Raw genomic sequence first — 17673 nt, forward strand, 5'->3', positions numbered from 1 at the left:
CCATAGTGCCAGCTCCCCCCCATAGTGCCCGCTCCTCCAATAGTGCCAGCTCCCCTCATAGTGCCAGCTCCCCCCATAGTGCCAGCACCACCATAGTGCCAGCTCCCTCCATAGTGCCAGCTCCCCCCCATAGTGCCAGCTCCCCCCCATAGTGCCAGCCCCCCATAGTGCCAGCTCCCCCATAGTGCCAGTTCCCCCATAGTGCCAGCCCCCCATAGTGCCAGCCCCCCCATAGTGCCAGCCCCCTCATAGTGCCAGCTCCCCCATAGTGCCAGCCCCCCTATAGTGCCAGCTCCCCCTATAGTGCAAGCCCCCTCATAGTGCCAGATCCCCCCCATAGTGCCAGCTCCGCCATAGCCATAGTGCCAGCTCCCCCCCATAGTGACAGCCCCCCCCCGCAAAAAAACCCCCACTAATACTTACCTCCATCAGCAGCGATGCAGGCCTCTTCCGGCCTGTGTCCCTGCTGTGTGCTGCCCGGCTCAGGCGGCGCGATGATAATGACATCATCGCGCTGCCTGAGCCGGCCTCTGATAGGCTGCAGGCATTAGTGCCTGCGGCCTATCAGAAGAACAGGGGAGGGACACACCTCCCCCTCCCCTGCCTCACAGCACACAGCCGCCACCACCGCCGCCGCAATAACATCCAGGGCCGCGCCCTGAAGAATAAAAAGTAAAAATAATTTTTGTTAAAGACCTTCTGCCCATTGGCCTCCCTGCCCCCTGGCCCAGCCCGCCCCTAAGTGTTTCAATAACCCGTGGGTATTGCATTATGTCGTGTTCCTTTTAAAGGGAACCTGTCATGTGGATATTTGATTATAATCTAACTAATTATATACAATCATTAACTACTAAAAAGTGCCTAAGGGCTCTTTCACACTTGCGTTCTTGTCTTCCGGCATAGAGTTCCGTCGTCGGGGCTCTATGCCGGAAGAATCCTGATCAGGATTATCCTAATGCATTCTGAATGGAGAGAAATCCGTTCAGGATGCATCAGGATGTCTTCAGTTCCGGAACGGAACGTTTTTTGGCCGGAGAAAATACCGCAGCATGCTGCGCTTTTTGCTCCGGCCAAAAATCCGGAACACTTGCCGCAAGGCCGGATCCGGAATTAATGCCCATTGAAAGGCATTGATCCGGATCCGGCCTTAAGCTAAACGTCGTTTCGGCGCATTGCCGGAGCCGACATTTAGCTTTTTCTGAATGGTTTCCATGGCTGCCAAGACGCTAAAGTCCTGGCAGCCATGGTAAAGTGTAGCGGGGAGCGGGGAGCAGTGTACTTACCTTCCGTGCGGCTCCCCGGGCGCTCCAGAGTGACGTCAGGGCGCCCCAAGCGCATGGATCATGTGATCACATGGATCACGTCATCCATGCGCATGGGGCGCTCTGACGTCATTCTGGAGCGCCCCGGGAGCCGCACGGACTGTAAGTATACCGCTCCCCCGCTCCCCGCTCCTACTATGGCAACCAGGACTTTAATAGCGTCCTGGGTGCCATAGTAACACTGAACGCATTTGGAAGACGGTTCCGTCTTCAAATGCTTTCAGTACACTTGCGTTTTTCCGGATCCGGCGTGTAATTCCGGCAAGTGGAGTACACGCCGGATCCGGACAACGCAAGTGTGAAAGAGGCCTTAGATGTATTCACTTACTGGTGTGACAGATGGTTACCTCATAATATACACACAAAGATGCCGCATGCTAATGAGCTGATTTGAGTCCAGCGTGATGTCATTGAGTCCAGCGTATATTTAATTCAGAGCTATAGCCACTCCCCTGCCCACCTGCTGCTGATTCCTATGGAAACAAACTGTCAATCAGCAGCAGGTGGGCGGGGAGAGTCAGGAGCTCATGAATATTCAGGACTCATCATTATCAGCTGGAGCTTTTCAATACAAGATGTTGGCAGATTGACTGGGTCAATTAAAGAAAGTGACCCAGCATTGTGCTAAGCGAATCAGTCACTTATTTATGTTGCCCTTAGTTAAGACACCATAAAACTGGTGACAGGTTCCCTTTAAAGGATAAAAGAGCTGTGATTGCTGGTGGATATTGAGACAGAGGAGCTGGAATTGTTTTGAATCGAGATAAAATCGTCTTGTGGAAGTGTTGCTGTGTGTGAACTGGTCCTTACTGATGAAGTTCAAGCGTGGACCCTGAATTGCAGTTTATTTTGGTTACCTCGGATGCGGACACAGCAGATTTCTCCTTTCTCATTGGCGAATCTCTGTTGTGCGCTTAGCACACGGATGGTCTGTTGTATGACCCTTTTGGAGGCAGGTGAAGCAGTAGGCATAGATTGGCGTAATGCCTCAAGCATCTCAGTGTAACAATTTCTAAGGACAGTCATTCCTAGGATCACTGCAGAGTCACCTTTGTCTCAGTCTTGTACAACAATAATACCTTGTCGAGGTAGGGTGGTTTCTCCGACTTGCAGAGTTGGCTCCCAATAACCATGTATTGGCACGGGTTTCCCGTTGCTGGCTGTAAGATCCAACCAGGATTCTGGTGGTTGCGTAAGTTGACTCTGGTCCCAGTATTTATCAAATACAGGCTGTAGGATGGTAGTGACCTGAGATCCGGTGTCCAGTACGGCGACAAAGGGAATTACGTTAATTTGGATTGCCACTTCCGGATGGGATCCTACGTATTTGGGCATCCAGTTGGGATTTTGTGGACCTCTCGAGGTTTACCTCTTGAGGGGCGGTCCTTAGCCTTAAGGGTCTCTCTTTTAACCGCCAGCACATCGTTTCTGTATGTCCCGACTTATGACAGTAGGTGCAAACAGGTCGGCTGCGGGCATTGTTGTGGTCATTTGGGTGCCCATCAGAACTTCTGGAATATATATCTTTGTAGTCAGGAGGGAAAAGTTATTTTCGTACAGTTGTCTCCCCCTCCAATAGTAAAGGTTTCTCCCACTGTTCTAATTTCTGACACACCTTCTCCAGGCTTTTTGTCAAAAAGTTAACCTGTTCTGTCAAGGCTGCTACGGCATCAGGGACTGGAGTTTGAGCTGCCTGGCTAGCTGCCGGACAACACTTGGAAGGGGTAGCAGGTGTGTGGACAAGAGTTTCAGCAAATTTAGCAGGTTCTGGCTGCGGACTCTTTCCCAGAATGCTAATGGCTAGCTCTTTAAAGTCTAGGAAGGTGACACTTGGGTGTTGTACAGCTAACATTCTCAACTGGCGTTTTAGGTTGTCAGTGTTAACACCTTCAATGAATTGTTCTTTTAAAGTTTTGTCTTGGTTCTCTGCCTCACGGGGGTCTACCTGAACCACAGCTCTAAGGGCTTCTTGTAAAGACAATGCAAAGTTTGAGTGACTCACCGGCTTGTTGTTTCGTGCTGAAGAACCTTATTTTGACTTCTGACACGGTCTTGGGTTCAAAGGTGGTGTAGAGTCTCTCAAAGATCTGTCCCAGGGTTCTTCTTTCAGAGCTAGGCCAGGACTTCACCTCCCGGAGTGCGGCTCCCTCTAATTGGGCTAGAAGTATTACCATTTGCTGCTCTGTGGAGACAGGGTACAATCTGAACAAGGCACACATTTTCTCTTTAAAGTCTCTTAGGGTGTGATTTTCCCCAGAGTATCGGGGGAACCAAGGGGCCCCAAAGTAGTAGGGCATGGTTAGTGGCATCATTCTGGCTGCTGCAGCGGTTGGCGGTGTACTGGAGCCAGCTGCGGCTGCTGCAGGGGACCCGCTGAGGTCAGGCTGCGCGGCTTCTTCCTGAACAGACATGGCAATGACAGTTTATTTAAATGCTGCAGGCGAAATTTTACTTTATGCGATTTTTGAATGGGGTTGCTATAGGCAACCGTTGCGGGTGTATTGCCCTTAAAGACGATCGGTACAGGCCGGAGGTTACTGCTGGGGTAAATTCTTATTAAATGTCCCCTTATTACTGATAGTGGATCTCTCACAGGCTAAATAGCAAGATCGGGGCTTTTACTTGCTTTAATCCCCGTGGAGGTTGGCTGGCAATGCGACAATCCTCCTTTCTCTTGCACGCCCATCAGATCTTGCGATGCGAGAGAGTACGTCACACGCAAGTCCCGTGCACGGCGTCTCTTCAATGCGATTCCACAGCCAGAAGGGGCAGTGCTACACTTTACATACAGACCGGCCTCCCCGGACTGCCACAGGAGTGGTAGGCGTCACTTTCTCAATAATTACTTTGCATATGGGGCGGTGCACTAACTTTCTCTTCACTGGAAGGGGGTGTAACTTGGTTTTTCCCGCCAGGCTGCCCTGTGATGGCGAAGCAAACAACTACAAGTCTCTTAGGCGGCCATTTTAAAGGGAGTCTGACACTAGATTGTGACCTTATAGACCGCTTACATAGCGCTCTAGCATAGCAGTCTATGATTCTAATGGTACCTTTGATGTTTTCTTGTGAAGTTCCACCAAGGCAAAAACTGACTTTTATTCATATGTAAATTAGGGCTCGCAAGTGCCCAGGGGCGGCATTCACCTCGTTGGTGCCCAGGCTGTTCTGCCTCTTTTCGTCATATCCCCGCCCCAGCCTCTTCCACTGCCCGCCCCGCTCTTCCTGCGTCCTCCTTCTCTGCAGCGAGATCCCGCGCCTGCGCTATCCATTGCTTGGTTGGGGCATGCGCACTGCGATGCCCATTGTGGGTGTCTCTGGTCCGCCTCCTCGCCGTTGGCCGGCGCATGCGCAGTAGCTACTGCGATGCTGTGCCCACAATGGGCATGGCAGTGCACATGCCCCGGCCAAGCAATGGATAGCGCAGGCGCGGGATCTCGCTGCAGAGAAGGAGGACGCAAAGGAAGAGCGGGGCGGGCAGAGGAAGAGGATGGGGCAGGGAAATTACGAAAAGAGGCAGAACAGCCTGGGCACCAACGAGGTGAATGCCGCCCTGGGCACTTGCGAGCCCTAATTTACATATGAATAAAAGTCAGTTTTTGCCTTGGGGGAACTTCACAAGAAAACATCAAAGGTACCATTAGAATCATAGACTGCTATGCTAGAGCGCTAAGTGGTCTATAAGGTCAAAATCTGGTGACAGACTCCCTTTAAGTGCAAAACAGTCCATTCAAATACAGCAAGCAGCGCTACTGACTCTTGAAAAATCCACAATTTTGCAGTTTTAACGATGCGGTTTTGTGGTAGAAGAATAGCACAATACATGCAGACAGTCTCTAAGCAATCTGAACAGTCTTTTGGCCCAATAAAAGCAATAAACTGTTGGGGCTCATTCACAATAGTCAGTCTATAATGATGCAGGGTTTTGCAAGTGCCGTTCACACAGTTCATTAAAGGCACATAGGAATTTATCAGAAATCCTGTTCGTAGTGACGCCAATTTTAATTATGCCGTATGCCAGACCAAACAGGGGAATTACACATGAGGTCACGGTGTGAGCAATAGGTGTGCCGAGGTAAATACAGTTCTGGTTACTCACGGTTATGTTGTCCCTGGGCAGGCCTGCATAAGTGATGAGGAGAACGGCACAAGAATTCTCTGGGGCACACTCTGGTGTAAGGGACACTGGAACTAACTGGCTAGAGACTCACTGACTAGGCCTGAGCTGGACTATATACACTCACCTAAAGAATTATTAGGAACACCTGTTCTATTTCTCATTAATGCAATTATCTAGTCAACCAATCACATGGCAGTTGCTTCAATGCATTTAGGGGTGTGGTCCTCGTCAAGACAATCTCCTGAACTCCAAACTGAATGTCAGAATGGGAAAGAAAGGTGATTTAAGCAATTTTGAGCGTGGCATGGTTGTTGGTGCCAGACGGGCCGGTCTGAGTATTTCACAATCTGCTCAGTTACTGGGATTTTCACGCACAACCATTTCTAGGGTTTACAAAGAATGGTGTGAAAAGGGAAAAACATCCAGTATGTGGCAGTCCTGTGGGCGAAAATGCCTTGTGGATGCTAGAGGTCAGAGGAGAATGGGCCGACTGATTCAAGCTGATAGAAAAGCAACGTTGACTGAAATAACCACTCGTTACAACCGAGGTATGCAGCAAAGCATTTGTGAAGCCACAACACGTACAACCTTGAGGCGGATGGGCTACAACAGCAGAAGACCCCACCGGGTACCACTCATCTCCACTACAAATAGGAAAAAGAGGCTACAATTTGCACGAGCTCACCAAAATTGGACTGTTGAAGACTGGAAAAATGTTGCCTGGTCTGATGAGTCTCGATTTCTGTTGAGACATTCAAATGGTAGAGTCTGAATTTGGCGTAAACAGAATGAGAACATGTATCCATCATCTGATGGCTACTTCCAGCAGGATAATGCACCATGTCACAAAGCTCGAATAATTTCAAATTGGTTTCTTGAACATGACAATGAGTTCACTGTACTAAAATGGCCCCCACAGTCACCAGATCTCAACCCAATAGAGCATCTTTGGGATGTGGTGGAACAGGAGCTTCGTGCCCTGGATGTGCATCCCTCAAATCTCCATCAACTGCAAGATGCTATCCTATCAATATGGGCCAACATTTCTAAAGAATGCCATCAGCACCTTGTTGAATCAATGCCACGTAGAATTAAGGCAGTTCTGAAGGCAAAAGGGGGTCCAAAACCGTATTAGTATGGTGTTCCTAATAATTCTTTAGGTGAGTGTATATGGGAGGTATTATCTCCCCCTAGTGGTAGACTCAGTGTAATGCAATCTAAATACACCTATAAGCAGGGATTCTACATAAAGATGCATTGCAGCATAAAACAGGCTATTTAAAGAAATACAAAGCAATACACAACTTTGCAGTACCTACGAGGGTAGTGGGACACTGCAAAACCAGCACGTGCCAACGAGAAGGACTTCTGGATGAAGATCCCCGAAACGCTGGATTGGGTGAACAAGGTAGCGGCGGCTACAGGCCGCCGCTTTAACAGCTTCCAAAGCCATTTGCTTTCTCACTATAACAATAGTTCATTGTTTCCTGCCAACAGGCGTTAACTTTTGGAGATCCAGTGGTTCTCTTGCTACTTCAATGTCTCTCAAGTGCTCCTGCACCCATATTCTAAACTCCCTAGTGGTGAGACCACATATATTTGTGGGCAAAGGCAACTAGCATAGTATATTACTCCTCCTGTAGAACAGATGATATACCATGTGATATTATAATGATTTTGCCTACTGAAGTCTGCTCAATGTTTGGACATTAAGTGCAATCACCACAAGGTGTGCAGTTCCTTTTTAATACAAAAAAATGCTGGTGGTGTGGGTACGTAGGCAGTACACATCTCAGACTTCTTGCTAGTCTGAGAGTGATAGTCACATGGTAACATTTTTTCTAGTAAAAAAAAAGCCAATATGTACGTATGCATTTTTGCCTCTCATCCCATCTAGAATGGTAGGTGGTCACAATCCTCAGCTTATTATACATACAGTACTTGCTCATAGTAGGTGAAGAAGTCTAGAAGGCTCATTAGGCTTTTTAATGCATTGTATGCTATATCCTCTATACCAGGGATGCTCAACCTGCGGCCCTCCAGCCGTTGTAAAACTACAACTCCCACAATGCCCTGCTGTAGGTTGATAGCTGTAGGCTGTCCGAGAATGCTGGGAGTTGTAGTTTAGCAACAGCTGGAGCGCCGCGGGTTGGGCATGCCTGCTCTATATCATTGATTCCCAACCTGCGGCCCTCTAGCTGTTTCAAAACTACAACTCTCAGCATGCCATAATAGCTGTACACTTTCCAGGCATGCTGAGAGTTTTGCAACAGCTGGAGGGCCACAGGTTGGGCATCCCTGCTCTATACGTTTCATTTCTTAGAAATTGTCCAGTTGGGATGGCCTGGATTGTTTGGCTAGGGTTGAGAGGAGGTGGCACATAAAAGAGAGTGGACTGCAGTCTCCGTTCTGAAGTGATCAGTGTGAATTCTCTTCATCAATCAGAATATCCCAAAAAATCAATCTCGTCTAACTAGATTTTTATATTAATTTAATATTCTGTTGATTGTTATTTGGAGGGAGTCTGTCACCACTATATGGCCATATACAGCACTTACATGGCTCTGTAGCACACCTATACAGGATTCTAATGGTACCTTTGTTATTTTCTTTAGACATCCAGAAGCATGAAAAACGACGTTTATTTCATATGCAAATGAGCACTCGCAAGTGCCCAGGGGCGGCGTACACTGTGTAGGTGCCCAGGCTGCTCTGCCTTTTTAACCGTTACTCCTCCCCCAGCCTTTTCCTTTGCCCGCCCTCCTATTCCCTTGTATCATCCCTAGGTCCGGCCGAGATCCCGCGCCTGGTTGAATTGATGCCGTACCCAAAATGGGCATTGCAGTGAGCATGCCCTGGCCCGGCGAAGCAGTGCGCAGGGGCTGGATCTCGGCGGGACCTAGCGATGATATAAGGGAATAGGAGGGCGGGCAAAGGAAGAGGCTGGGGAGGAGTAACGGTGAAAAGGCAGAGCAGCCGGGGCAGCTACACATGGAACGCCGCCCCTGGGCACTTGCGAGTGCTCATTTGCATATGAAATAAACATCGTTTTTCCTGCTTGTGCAAGTCTAAAGAAAATAACAAAGGTACCATTAGAATCCTGTATAGTTGTGCTACAGGACAATGTAAGTGCTGTATATGGTCATATAGTGGTGACAGACTCCCTTTAACGCAGAAATTAATTCACTGAGACGTTCAAAAGTGCCCTGCCAAATAATAAAAATGTCATCTTTGAACCGCACCCAAAAAATGATGCAATTCATGTTGACACCATGACCTGACAGGAACAAGTCTCACCTGCCCCAGGGAGAATGGCCACTGGAACACTCACCCCTCCATTAACTCTGGCATGGTGGTTGCCTCTGTCAACCCCCAGTGGGAACAGTTGTCAGACTGCTCAGTCTTCTGTCTGTTAGGCCTCTTCTCCTCTGTCTGCTGTTCCTAATGCACGCAATCTCATCGTGGCGCTTAAAGGTCCAGCTCACACCAATCTTCCCCAGTCAATGTGCTGCTGTCCCTGGGTGTTATAAGGCCCTTTCCTTTATAGGAAGGTGCCTGAGCAATAGGTTCTCTAGTTGCTAGTCTCTGCGAAGGTGCACTATTATTCCATTCTCATTCCCAGTGCTTGATCTCTGTCTGTTTACTGGATTTGAACCTGGCTCCTGTATTGACTCTGAGATGCCTGCCCTGTATAACAGATTAAAGAAACTTTTCCTGCCCTGACTTTGGCCTGTCCATTGACTATTCTCTTGCCCGTATTCTTGTCTCCTGGCCCACCTGGGTCAGTTGTTACTTAACAGAGAGTACTTCAAGAAGTAGTGATCTGGTCTTCTCACTGCAGCAGAGTCCAGATCCATGTACAGGGGTTAACAACTTAAAGGGGTTCTGCAGTTTGTTTAAACTGATGATTTATCATTTAAACAAACTGCAGAACCCCTTTAAGGACATCCACTGTATATCTATGGTTAAAGTCAGTTCTTTAAAAATGGCACCCACTGCGCTCTGTGCTTTAAACAGCAGACAACCAGGGCCAATATCTGTGATCGGCGATAATGCCGATCACAGACATTTAACCCCTCAGATATCGTGGTCAGTTGTAAAGACTTCTCAGAGGCTTTTTCCCAGGAGCGCTACACTCCCGGGACCAGAACAACTCCCCTGCACAGTGATCAGGGATGCTGTTCATTCCTTGTGGTAGCCTCAGTTCCTCTGAAAGATCCAAGGCTACCACAACGATACTTCCTATGGAGCCCTGCCTAGGTGGTCAAAATGATTCCCTAGCCACTGGATAGGGAATAAGTACTTGATCAGTGGTTGTCTGACCGCTGGGACCCCCACCAATCACAGGAATGGGGGTCCCATAACCACTTCCTGATGAAGCTGCATGTTGTGCATGCTCCCTGGTGCTCCATTCATTCTCTATGGGACTGCTGCAGAAAGCCTAGGAATTTTTTTGAGGAATTAAAAAAATGAGTTAATTCTGGGCAACCCCTTTAAGGGGTTAAGTCATTTTTTAAATTCCTCAAAAAAATTCCTGATCATTGGATAAGATATGGCTGTCCCTGTATATGACAAGCGTAGTTATGTCATGTGTATTGGTATGAATTAAAAAGTGGTTTTAGGTCTCCCCCCACCCTACACACACAAAAAAACTAAAACACCACGTCTCACACTTGGAAAAACGCTGTATACAAACGGCGCTTAATACGCATGCGCGCTGAGCATCTCGTTCACAGCGCTCCCCGGCCCCAGTTGCCAAGTAGACTTGACGCCGCGGTTGCCATGGTGAGGCTGCCTGGGCGCCTGCGCAGTGACTAGGAGCCTGGGTGTCATGGCGCCGGCCCATCTAGTCAACAGAACGGAGTGCTTTGCTTGGTAACGGTGTGAGCTGGAGTCAGAGCTGAGAGTTGCATGGTCTTAAAGACTGTCCTGGGGCCATGCAGCCAGAAAGGGTGAAGTATAAAACTGATTGTAACTAATATACCTGACTGTATGTGCACTGCATGTATTAGCATGGCTTGTAGTTCTACAACAGGGGGCGCCACAGGGTCACAGTGTGAAAGGTGTTGCTTGGGGAGATGAACTGCATGGCTCAGTCCTTATGAGAGGTACTCAGCCCATAGGCTGGCATCCTGTACGTATAGCAGGTATGGCCGCAGCAGCTGGGGACACATTTATATACGGGCAACGTCATAGATAAAGGAGGGTCCCGAGCCTGAGACCCCCTCTCTACCAGTCAGGGCAATTTACACGCTGTGCTTTTTGATGTGTTGGTGCCAAGTCTGTGCCAAATCCACATCCAAAGTTAAAATTTTGAAGCAGATTCTGCATTTTTTTTCTTTTTTAGCACATAAACTTTGTGCGATTTACACGGCCGGATATTCAGGCAGATTATTGAGAATCTGACCGTGTAAAGATGCAGCCGATTGCTGTCATTTCTGCAGGCACATCAACAATGCAGCCGTACGAGGACGAGCGATCGCAATAGTGACCCCTCTTTCTCATACTGTGGAGGTGATCGCTGCATGTAAATGCAATGCTTCACCTCCACTGAGCGAGCAGCCGACTGTCGGGAAGGAACGCTTCCTTCACGATAATTGGCTCCTTGTTCCATCTAAAGCTGCCTTAAGGGCTCATTCAGACAAACGTAAAGGCTCCGTACCCGTGTTGTGGACCGCGAACGGTGAGTCCGCAATATGCGGGCACTGGCCGTGTGCATGTGCACTCTGTGCTGCAGATGCCGACCCACTGACTTGAATGGCTCCGCAATCTGCAAGATACGGTGGCGGCTAGGACATGTCCTAACCTTTTGCGGAGCGGAGGCACGAAGTGAAGACCCACGGAAACACTACGGAGTGAAAAATAAAGACAAACATGGATCCTGTACATCAGTGGCATCTGTTTGAGCCGTTTCCATCTGATATCTGTTAGTTTAGGCTACGTTCACATCTGCTTTTTGCTGGATCCGTCATGGATCAGCAAAAACGCTTCCGTCATGATAATACAACCGTCTGCATCCGTTATGAACGGATCCGTCCTGTCACACAATGTAAGTCAATGGGGGACGGATCAGTTTTCTCTGACACAAAAGTAAATGAGGGATCCGTCCCCCATTGACTTACAGCCTTGGCTATTTTAGCGATAATACGACATGGCGGACAGAAAAACGGTGCTTGCAGCGTGGGGACGCAAGCAAACAGAACGGCATGCATTCTGGGGCACTCCGTTCCCTTCAGTTCAGTTTTGTCCACATTGACAATGAATGGGGATAAATCGGAAGCGTTTTCCCCTCTACTGAGATCCTATGACGGATCTTAATAGCAGAAAGGGAAAGTGCAGATGTGAAAGTAGCCTTAGGCTAGGTCTACACAAAGACATTTGTCGCGCGACAATTTTTATAATGGTAGCCTTTGGCGTCGCTCTGCGACATGCGACAGACAGTTGCAAAAAATCCATTCGAGGTGGATTTTTCTGTGACTGTCGCATCGCAGTCGCAGCATTTCGCATGTCACATTGCGACACCATAGACTACCGTTATAAAAATTGTCGCACGACATTGGTGCGTCAAAATGCCACGCGACAAATGTCGCAGTGAAGTTGTGCCCTATCTGTTGCGCGACTTATTGTCGTCGTGTAGACCTAGCCTTAGATGGTAAAAAGTACTGCGTGCGGGACTAAAATAACGGATCACAGGGGGAGATGGCTCAAACAGATGCCAAATGTGCATATCTGATGCACGGGATCCGTTTTTTTTACAGGATACAGTTTTTGTCTTTATTTTTCTTTTCTTCTGACGGATTATAAGAATGGATAAATAAATGGTGATGTGAACTCGCCCTTATTTGCTGTGCAAGTCACGGACCAAAGCAGTGGACATCTCTGTATTTTTCAGTTTTTTAGGTCATTAAAAAAATACTAAAGTGTGAACAAGCGTATTAAAATCAATGGGTACGCGTGCTGTCCATGGAAAATGCGGACAGCACATGACGGTGAAAAATGGAAATGTAAACAAGTCCTAAGGTGGATTTTGGTGAGGATTTTGAGGCGGTTTTGCTCCAAAGTTCACCTTTTTTATTGCAACGAGTGACATCGGCACCAAAAAGTCGCACAAGCAATTGACATATTGTTTATTTTAAAATCTGCTCCTCGGGTCAATTTCCGCTTGGAAAGTTTCTGCACTGGGTCGATGAGATTTTGAAAATCTCACCTATTATGGCTCATGCACACAACCGTATGTATTTTGCGGTCTGCAAAACATGGATCCGCAAAAAATCCAGATGATGTCTGTGTGACATCTGCATTGCATCCGTTTTTTTTTGCAAATGCATTGTAACAATGCCTATCCTGGGCTGCAAAACGGACAAGAATAGGACATGTTCTATCTTTTTTGCGGATTGGCGATGTGGAAATATGGAAACAGAATGCACACAGAGTCATTTCCGTTTTTTTTTGTGGACCCATTGAAGTGAATGGTTCCGCATACGGGCAGCAAAAAGAACAGACATGGAAACTAAATCCGTTCGCGTGCCTGAGTAACAGCATTGTGACAGCGCAGAAGGATAAAGGTAGATACCGTGTAAGTCATTTTATTTTTAGCCATTAGAAAATGATTTTTAGGGTACAGAAATCCACGTTTTGAACCCCAAGTCACAAATCTCCAGTCAATAAGTGCTGCTTTTGAGTCCCTGCCTTTCCATTCATGTGCTGGGTGGTTTGTGTCTGTTTGGTAAATGCCAGGGAGTATAGAGGAGATTACCGCGCTGTGTGCGGCTTATCCGTCTGATGCTGGCAGATGGCACCCAATAGCCTGCGTCCTGTCACATTTATCAGGGGTAGAAATAACTAAACCAGTGAGGTGGACATGGAGAGGACCCAAGAGTATTTGCTGTGTAGGCCTTTTTTAACCCTTAAGATACCGTAGGTTTTTTTAGTTTTCACATTTTAATTTTTCTTCCCTGTCTTCCTTGAGCCATAACCTTTTTATTTTTCTCTTCACATAGCTGTTTGAGGACTTATTTTTTGTAGGTTCAAGTTGTACTTTCCATTGCCACCACGTTATGGCTTACAACGTAGTGGGAAGCGGGAAAAAAAATAAAAAACGGGGTACAATTGAAAAAAACAAAACGCAATTCCTCTAACATTTTATGGGTTTTGTTCCCATGGCGTTCTGTTTGCCGCAAAACTGACCCGTGCCCTTCATTCTCTGGGTCAGTCTGATTACAACGATACCCCTTGTATAGGTTTTTATGTCTAAAAATCACTTTCTTATAGTTATATCTACTGCGTTGTGTGGGGGCTCATTTTTTGCAAGACAATCTGTGTTTCTATTGATAACATTTTGGAGTGTGTGTGACTTTTTGATCACATTTTATGAAATTTTTTGGGGTAAGAGAAGCAATGAAAAAATTGCAAATTGCCCATTTTGACCCTTTTTTCCGTTACCCGATTCGTCGTCTTGAAAAAATATTTTGATATTTTAATAGTACAGGCCTTTTTGGTCAGGGTGATGCCCATGTTGTTTATATTCATGTGTTAATTTTTTTATTCTACGGAAAGGGGGTTGATTTAAACTTTTATATATATATTTTTTTTTATGATTTAGAATCTCGTATTTAAGCCTACAAAATCCATTTTTTTTTTTTTTATTCTGAACAATCATGGATTTTTTAGATCCATTATTTGTACAGAATTGCTCATTTCTTATGTTGGCCTGCCACCTGCTGGCCAAAATAAGAATTGCAGTTCAATGCCCCGGGTCTCTTCAGAGCCATGACCAAGACGCCACAATTTTTGCACTTTGCAAAGGGGTTAATGTTTGCACCAATCTTTGGTTTAGCAACAGAATTGACTCCTTTAGTCTTTAGTTTACTGTTAGGCGTCATGCACATTCGTATGCTAGCTGCTTTTTTTTGCAGATAGCTCACAGACCCTTTAGTTTCTATAGGTCCGCAAAAAAATAAAATAAATGGACAGCACACGGACTTTCCACAAATCATAGAGCATGTCCTATTCTGGTCCGCATTGGGAACGAGAATAGCCATTTCTGTTGATGGGAGTGTGGTTTGCAGACTCTGAGGCCAGTCATTGGCTGGAGCAGTGCATGTGACCAGTTGTAAAGGGTCCGGTGTCTGGAAGAGGGAGGCAGCGAGGAGGACTGGAGCGGTGGGGGAGCAGGTGAGTATGAATCTTCTGTTTCAGGGGGCAGGCTGCAGGGACTTGCTAAAAATTCATTATTACCGAAAAATCCCTTTAAAGGAGTTTTGCAAGAATGGTGGTCGAGGGCTTTGGCAATCCCCCACCCCTGCCCATTCGATAAAGGGAAGCTGCTTTCCGGCGCAGGGTCCCAGCTCCTTCTCCTCCTGGCTTGCGATAGAGAGGAGAAGGAACAGGGAGCCAGCGCTGGCAAGCAGGTAAGTTAGCTTCCCTTTATAGGTCTGGCTAAGTGGGGTGGTTTGCCAAAACCCCCTCGGTTCTTGCACAACCACTTTACATGTACATAATTTGCGTTAAGGCTGTGTATGGAGCGCTTCGACTCTATAGTACAGCAGACACCTGGCTGCAATGATCGCGAGTGGGTCATTTAACCCCTTCCCAACATGTTACGTTATGGTATGTCACATGTTGGGTCTTTAAAGATGGCACCCACTCCGCTCTGTTCTTACAGCAGACATCCGCGGCTAATGTTCGCAACCGGCAGTAATGCCGATCGTGGACATTTAACCCCTCAGATGCCGTGGTCAAACCTGACCAAGGCTTCTGAGCGTGCTAGAAACCAAAAGCGCGTGCTTCCGGATATGTTCCAGTTCCCCCGTGTGGCAATCGGTGGAGCCAGAGCTTGTGTGCGGCAGACCCTGTCATAGAGAATGACAGGAGGCTGCTGCACAGTCTTTCATTTGGAGCCCCTGCCTGTAATAGGGCTCCATGGGTAAGTAGTAAAATCAGCATAGACTCCAATGCTAGTGCATTGGAGTCTATGATGATAGCAACCAAATGACTGATTGTTATAGTTCCCCATGGGAACTATAAAAAAGTGTAAACAAAAAAAGTAATAAAGTTTTTACAATAAAAAATATAAAAGTTGAAATCACCCCCCTTTCCCCAAAATGAAAATAAAAAATGTAAAAAAATAAAATAAATAAAAAACACATAATGGGTATCGTCGCGTGCGTAAACTATCAAAATTATAAATCCCATACTGAAAAAGGCGAAATGAAAAAAGGGTCAAAATGGCCGATTTGCCATTTTTTGGGGTTGCTTCTCCTCCCACAAAAATTAAATAAAAAGTTATCAGAAAGTTGTACACACCCCAGAATGGTATTAATGAAAAGTACAGACCGCCCCACAAAAAATAAGTCCTCATAGAGCTCTGCAGTCTGCACACATAACTAGAAAAAAGTTATAGGGGTCAGAAAATGACAGAAAAAGAATACATTATTCTTTTTTTCAGCATCAAAACGCAAAGGAAAAGTATACATATGTGGTATCGTCGGATTTGTCCTGAACTGGAGAATTAAGTCAGTTTTACTGCATAATGAATGCTGTAAAGAAAAAAAAAAGTAAAACTGTGGCGTTGGAAAGTACAACTTGTCCCGCAAAAAAACAAGCCCTTATATGAAGGTGAACATAAAAATAAAAAAGTTATGGCTCTAAGAAGGCGGGGAGTGAAAAACGAAAACGCAAAGTAAAAAAACCCTCTGAAGTAGAAAGGGTTAAACCCAAAGATGCCAGGGTCAATAACAGAAAGTACATCGGAGCAATTAGGCCTCTTTCACACGGGCGTCATGGTTTTGGGCCGGATAAGATGCGGGTGCGTCGCAGAAAAAAAAAAGATAGATTTTTCTGCGCGAGTGCAAAACATTGTAATGCGTTTTGCACGCGCGTGAGAAAAATCGGCATGTTTGGTACCCGAACTTCACAGAAGTTCGGGTTTGGGTTAGGTGTTGTGTACATTGTATTATTTTCCCTTATAACATGGTTATAAGGGAAAATAATAGCATTCTTAATACAGAATGCATAGTACAATAGGACTGGAGGGGTTAAAAAAATAAAAAAAATATTTAACTCACCTTAATCCACTTGTTCGCGCAGCCCGGCTTCTCTTCTGTCTTCTTCTTTGAGGAATAGGACCTTTTGATGACATCACTGCGCTCATCACATGGTCCATCACATGATCTTTTACCATGGTGAATGGTGATGAGCACAGTGACGTCACCACAGGTCCTTTTCCTCACAGATGAAGGCAGAAGAGAAGCCGGGCTGCGCGAACAAGTGGATTAAGGTGAGTTCAATTATTTTTTATTTATTTTTTAACCCCTCCAGCCCTATTGTACTAAGCATTCTGTATTAAGAATGCTATTATTTTCCCTTATAACCATGTTATAAGGGAAAATAATAATGATTGGGTCCTCATCCCGATCGTCTCCTAGCAACCATGTGTGAAAATCGCACCGCATCCGCACTTGCTTGCGATTTTCACACAGCCCCATTCACTTTTATGGGGCCTGTGTTGCGCGAAAAACGCACAAAATAGAGCATGCTGCGATTTTCACGCAACGCACAAGTGATGCGTGAAAATCACTGCTCATCTGCACAGCCCCATAGAAATGAACGCGTCCGGATTCAGTGCGGGTGCAATGCGTCCACCTCACGCATTGCACCCGCGTGGAAATCTTGCCCGTGTGAAAGAGGCTTTAGAGAGCGGGAGAGGGCTCACCCTGTCTCAGTGGTGAAATCGCAGGGGGCTCCACTCAGTTGCAATAACAGTCTGGTGCCTTGTGAAAGTTCCCAGGCCTGCCATAGTAAGCTGCCTGAGGCACAGCTTGACAGACAGCCTATAAAAATTCCATGGACTACAATAGTATTCTACTGCAGTCTATGGTACAAGTGATCAGACTAGAGATTACAGTAATAATAAAATAAAAAAATAATATATATATATATAATTTTTTTATTTAGAAGACGGGAGCGAGACGGACTCAGTAGTCTATGAGCCTGTTTTGCTTCCATCCTCTGTAGCGAGAAGAGTGCACTAAGTGAGCGCTTCTCTCCCCTCATTCGAGAGGTCAGTGAAGGTCTCAGCGCTCAGACCCCCACCAGTCAAAATTTTGGATATGTCCTGATGGTATATCAAAGGTAACCTTTTGATTTTAGGGTAAAATGACTTTTATTTTGCACTTTCTTAAATGTCTTTGTTTTTCAGTATTAGGCCCCATTCAGACAATCGTATTTTTGCTC

General features: G+C 46.4%; 1 protein-coding gene across 1 annotated transcript in view; it reads left to right on the top strand.

The window, feature by feature from the left end:
- The first annotated feature begins 10253 nt into the window (after positions 1-10253).
- DYNC2I1 (dynein 2 intermediate chain 1) overlaps positions 10254-17673 on the top strand; it is a 104115-nt gene continuing 96695 nt past the window's right edge. Inside the window, exon 1 of the mRNA XM_040434199.1 lies at positions 10254-10391. Coding sequence (XP_040290133.1) covers positions 10377-10391 — 15 coding nt within the window. The 5' untranslated portion in view covers positions 10254-10376. The remainder of the gene's footprint in view (positions 10392-17673) is intronic.

Source organism: Bufo bufo, chromosome 5 (assembly GCF_905171765.1).
Source record: "Bufo bufo chromosome 5, aBufBuf1.1, whole genome shotgun sequence".
NCBI classification, from domain to species: Eukaryota; Metazoa; Chordata; class Amphibia; order Anura; family Bufonidae; genus Bufo; species Bufo bufo.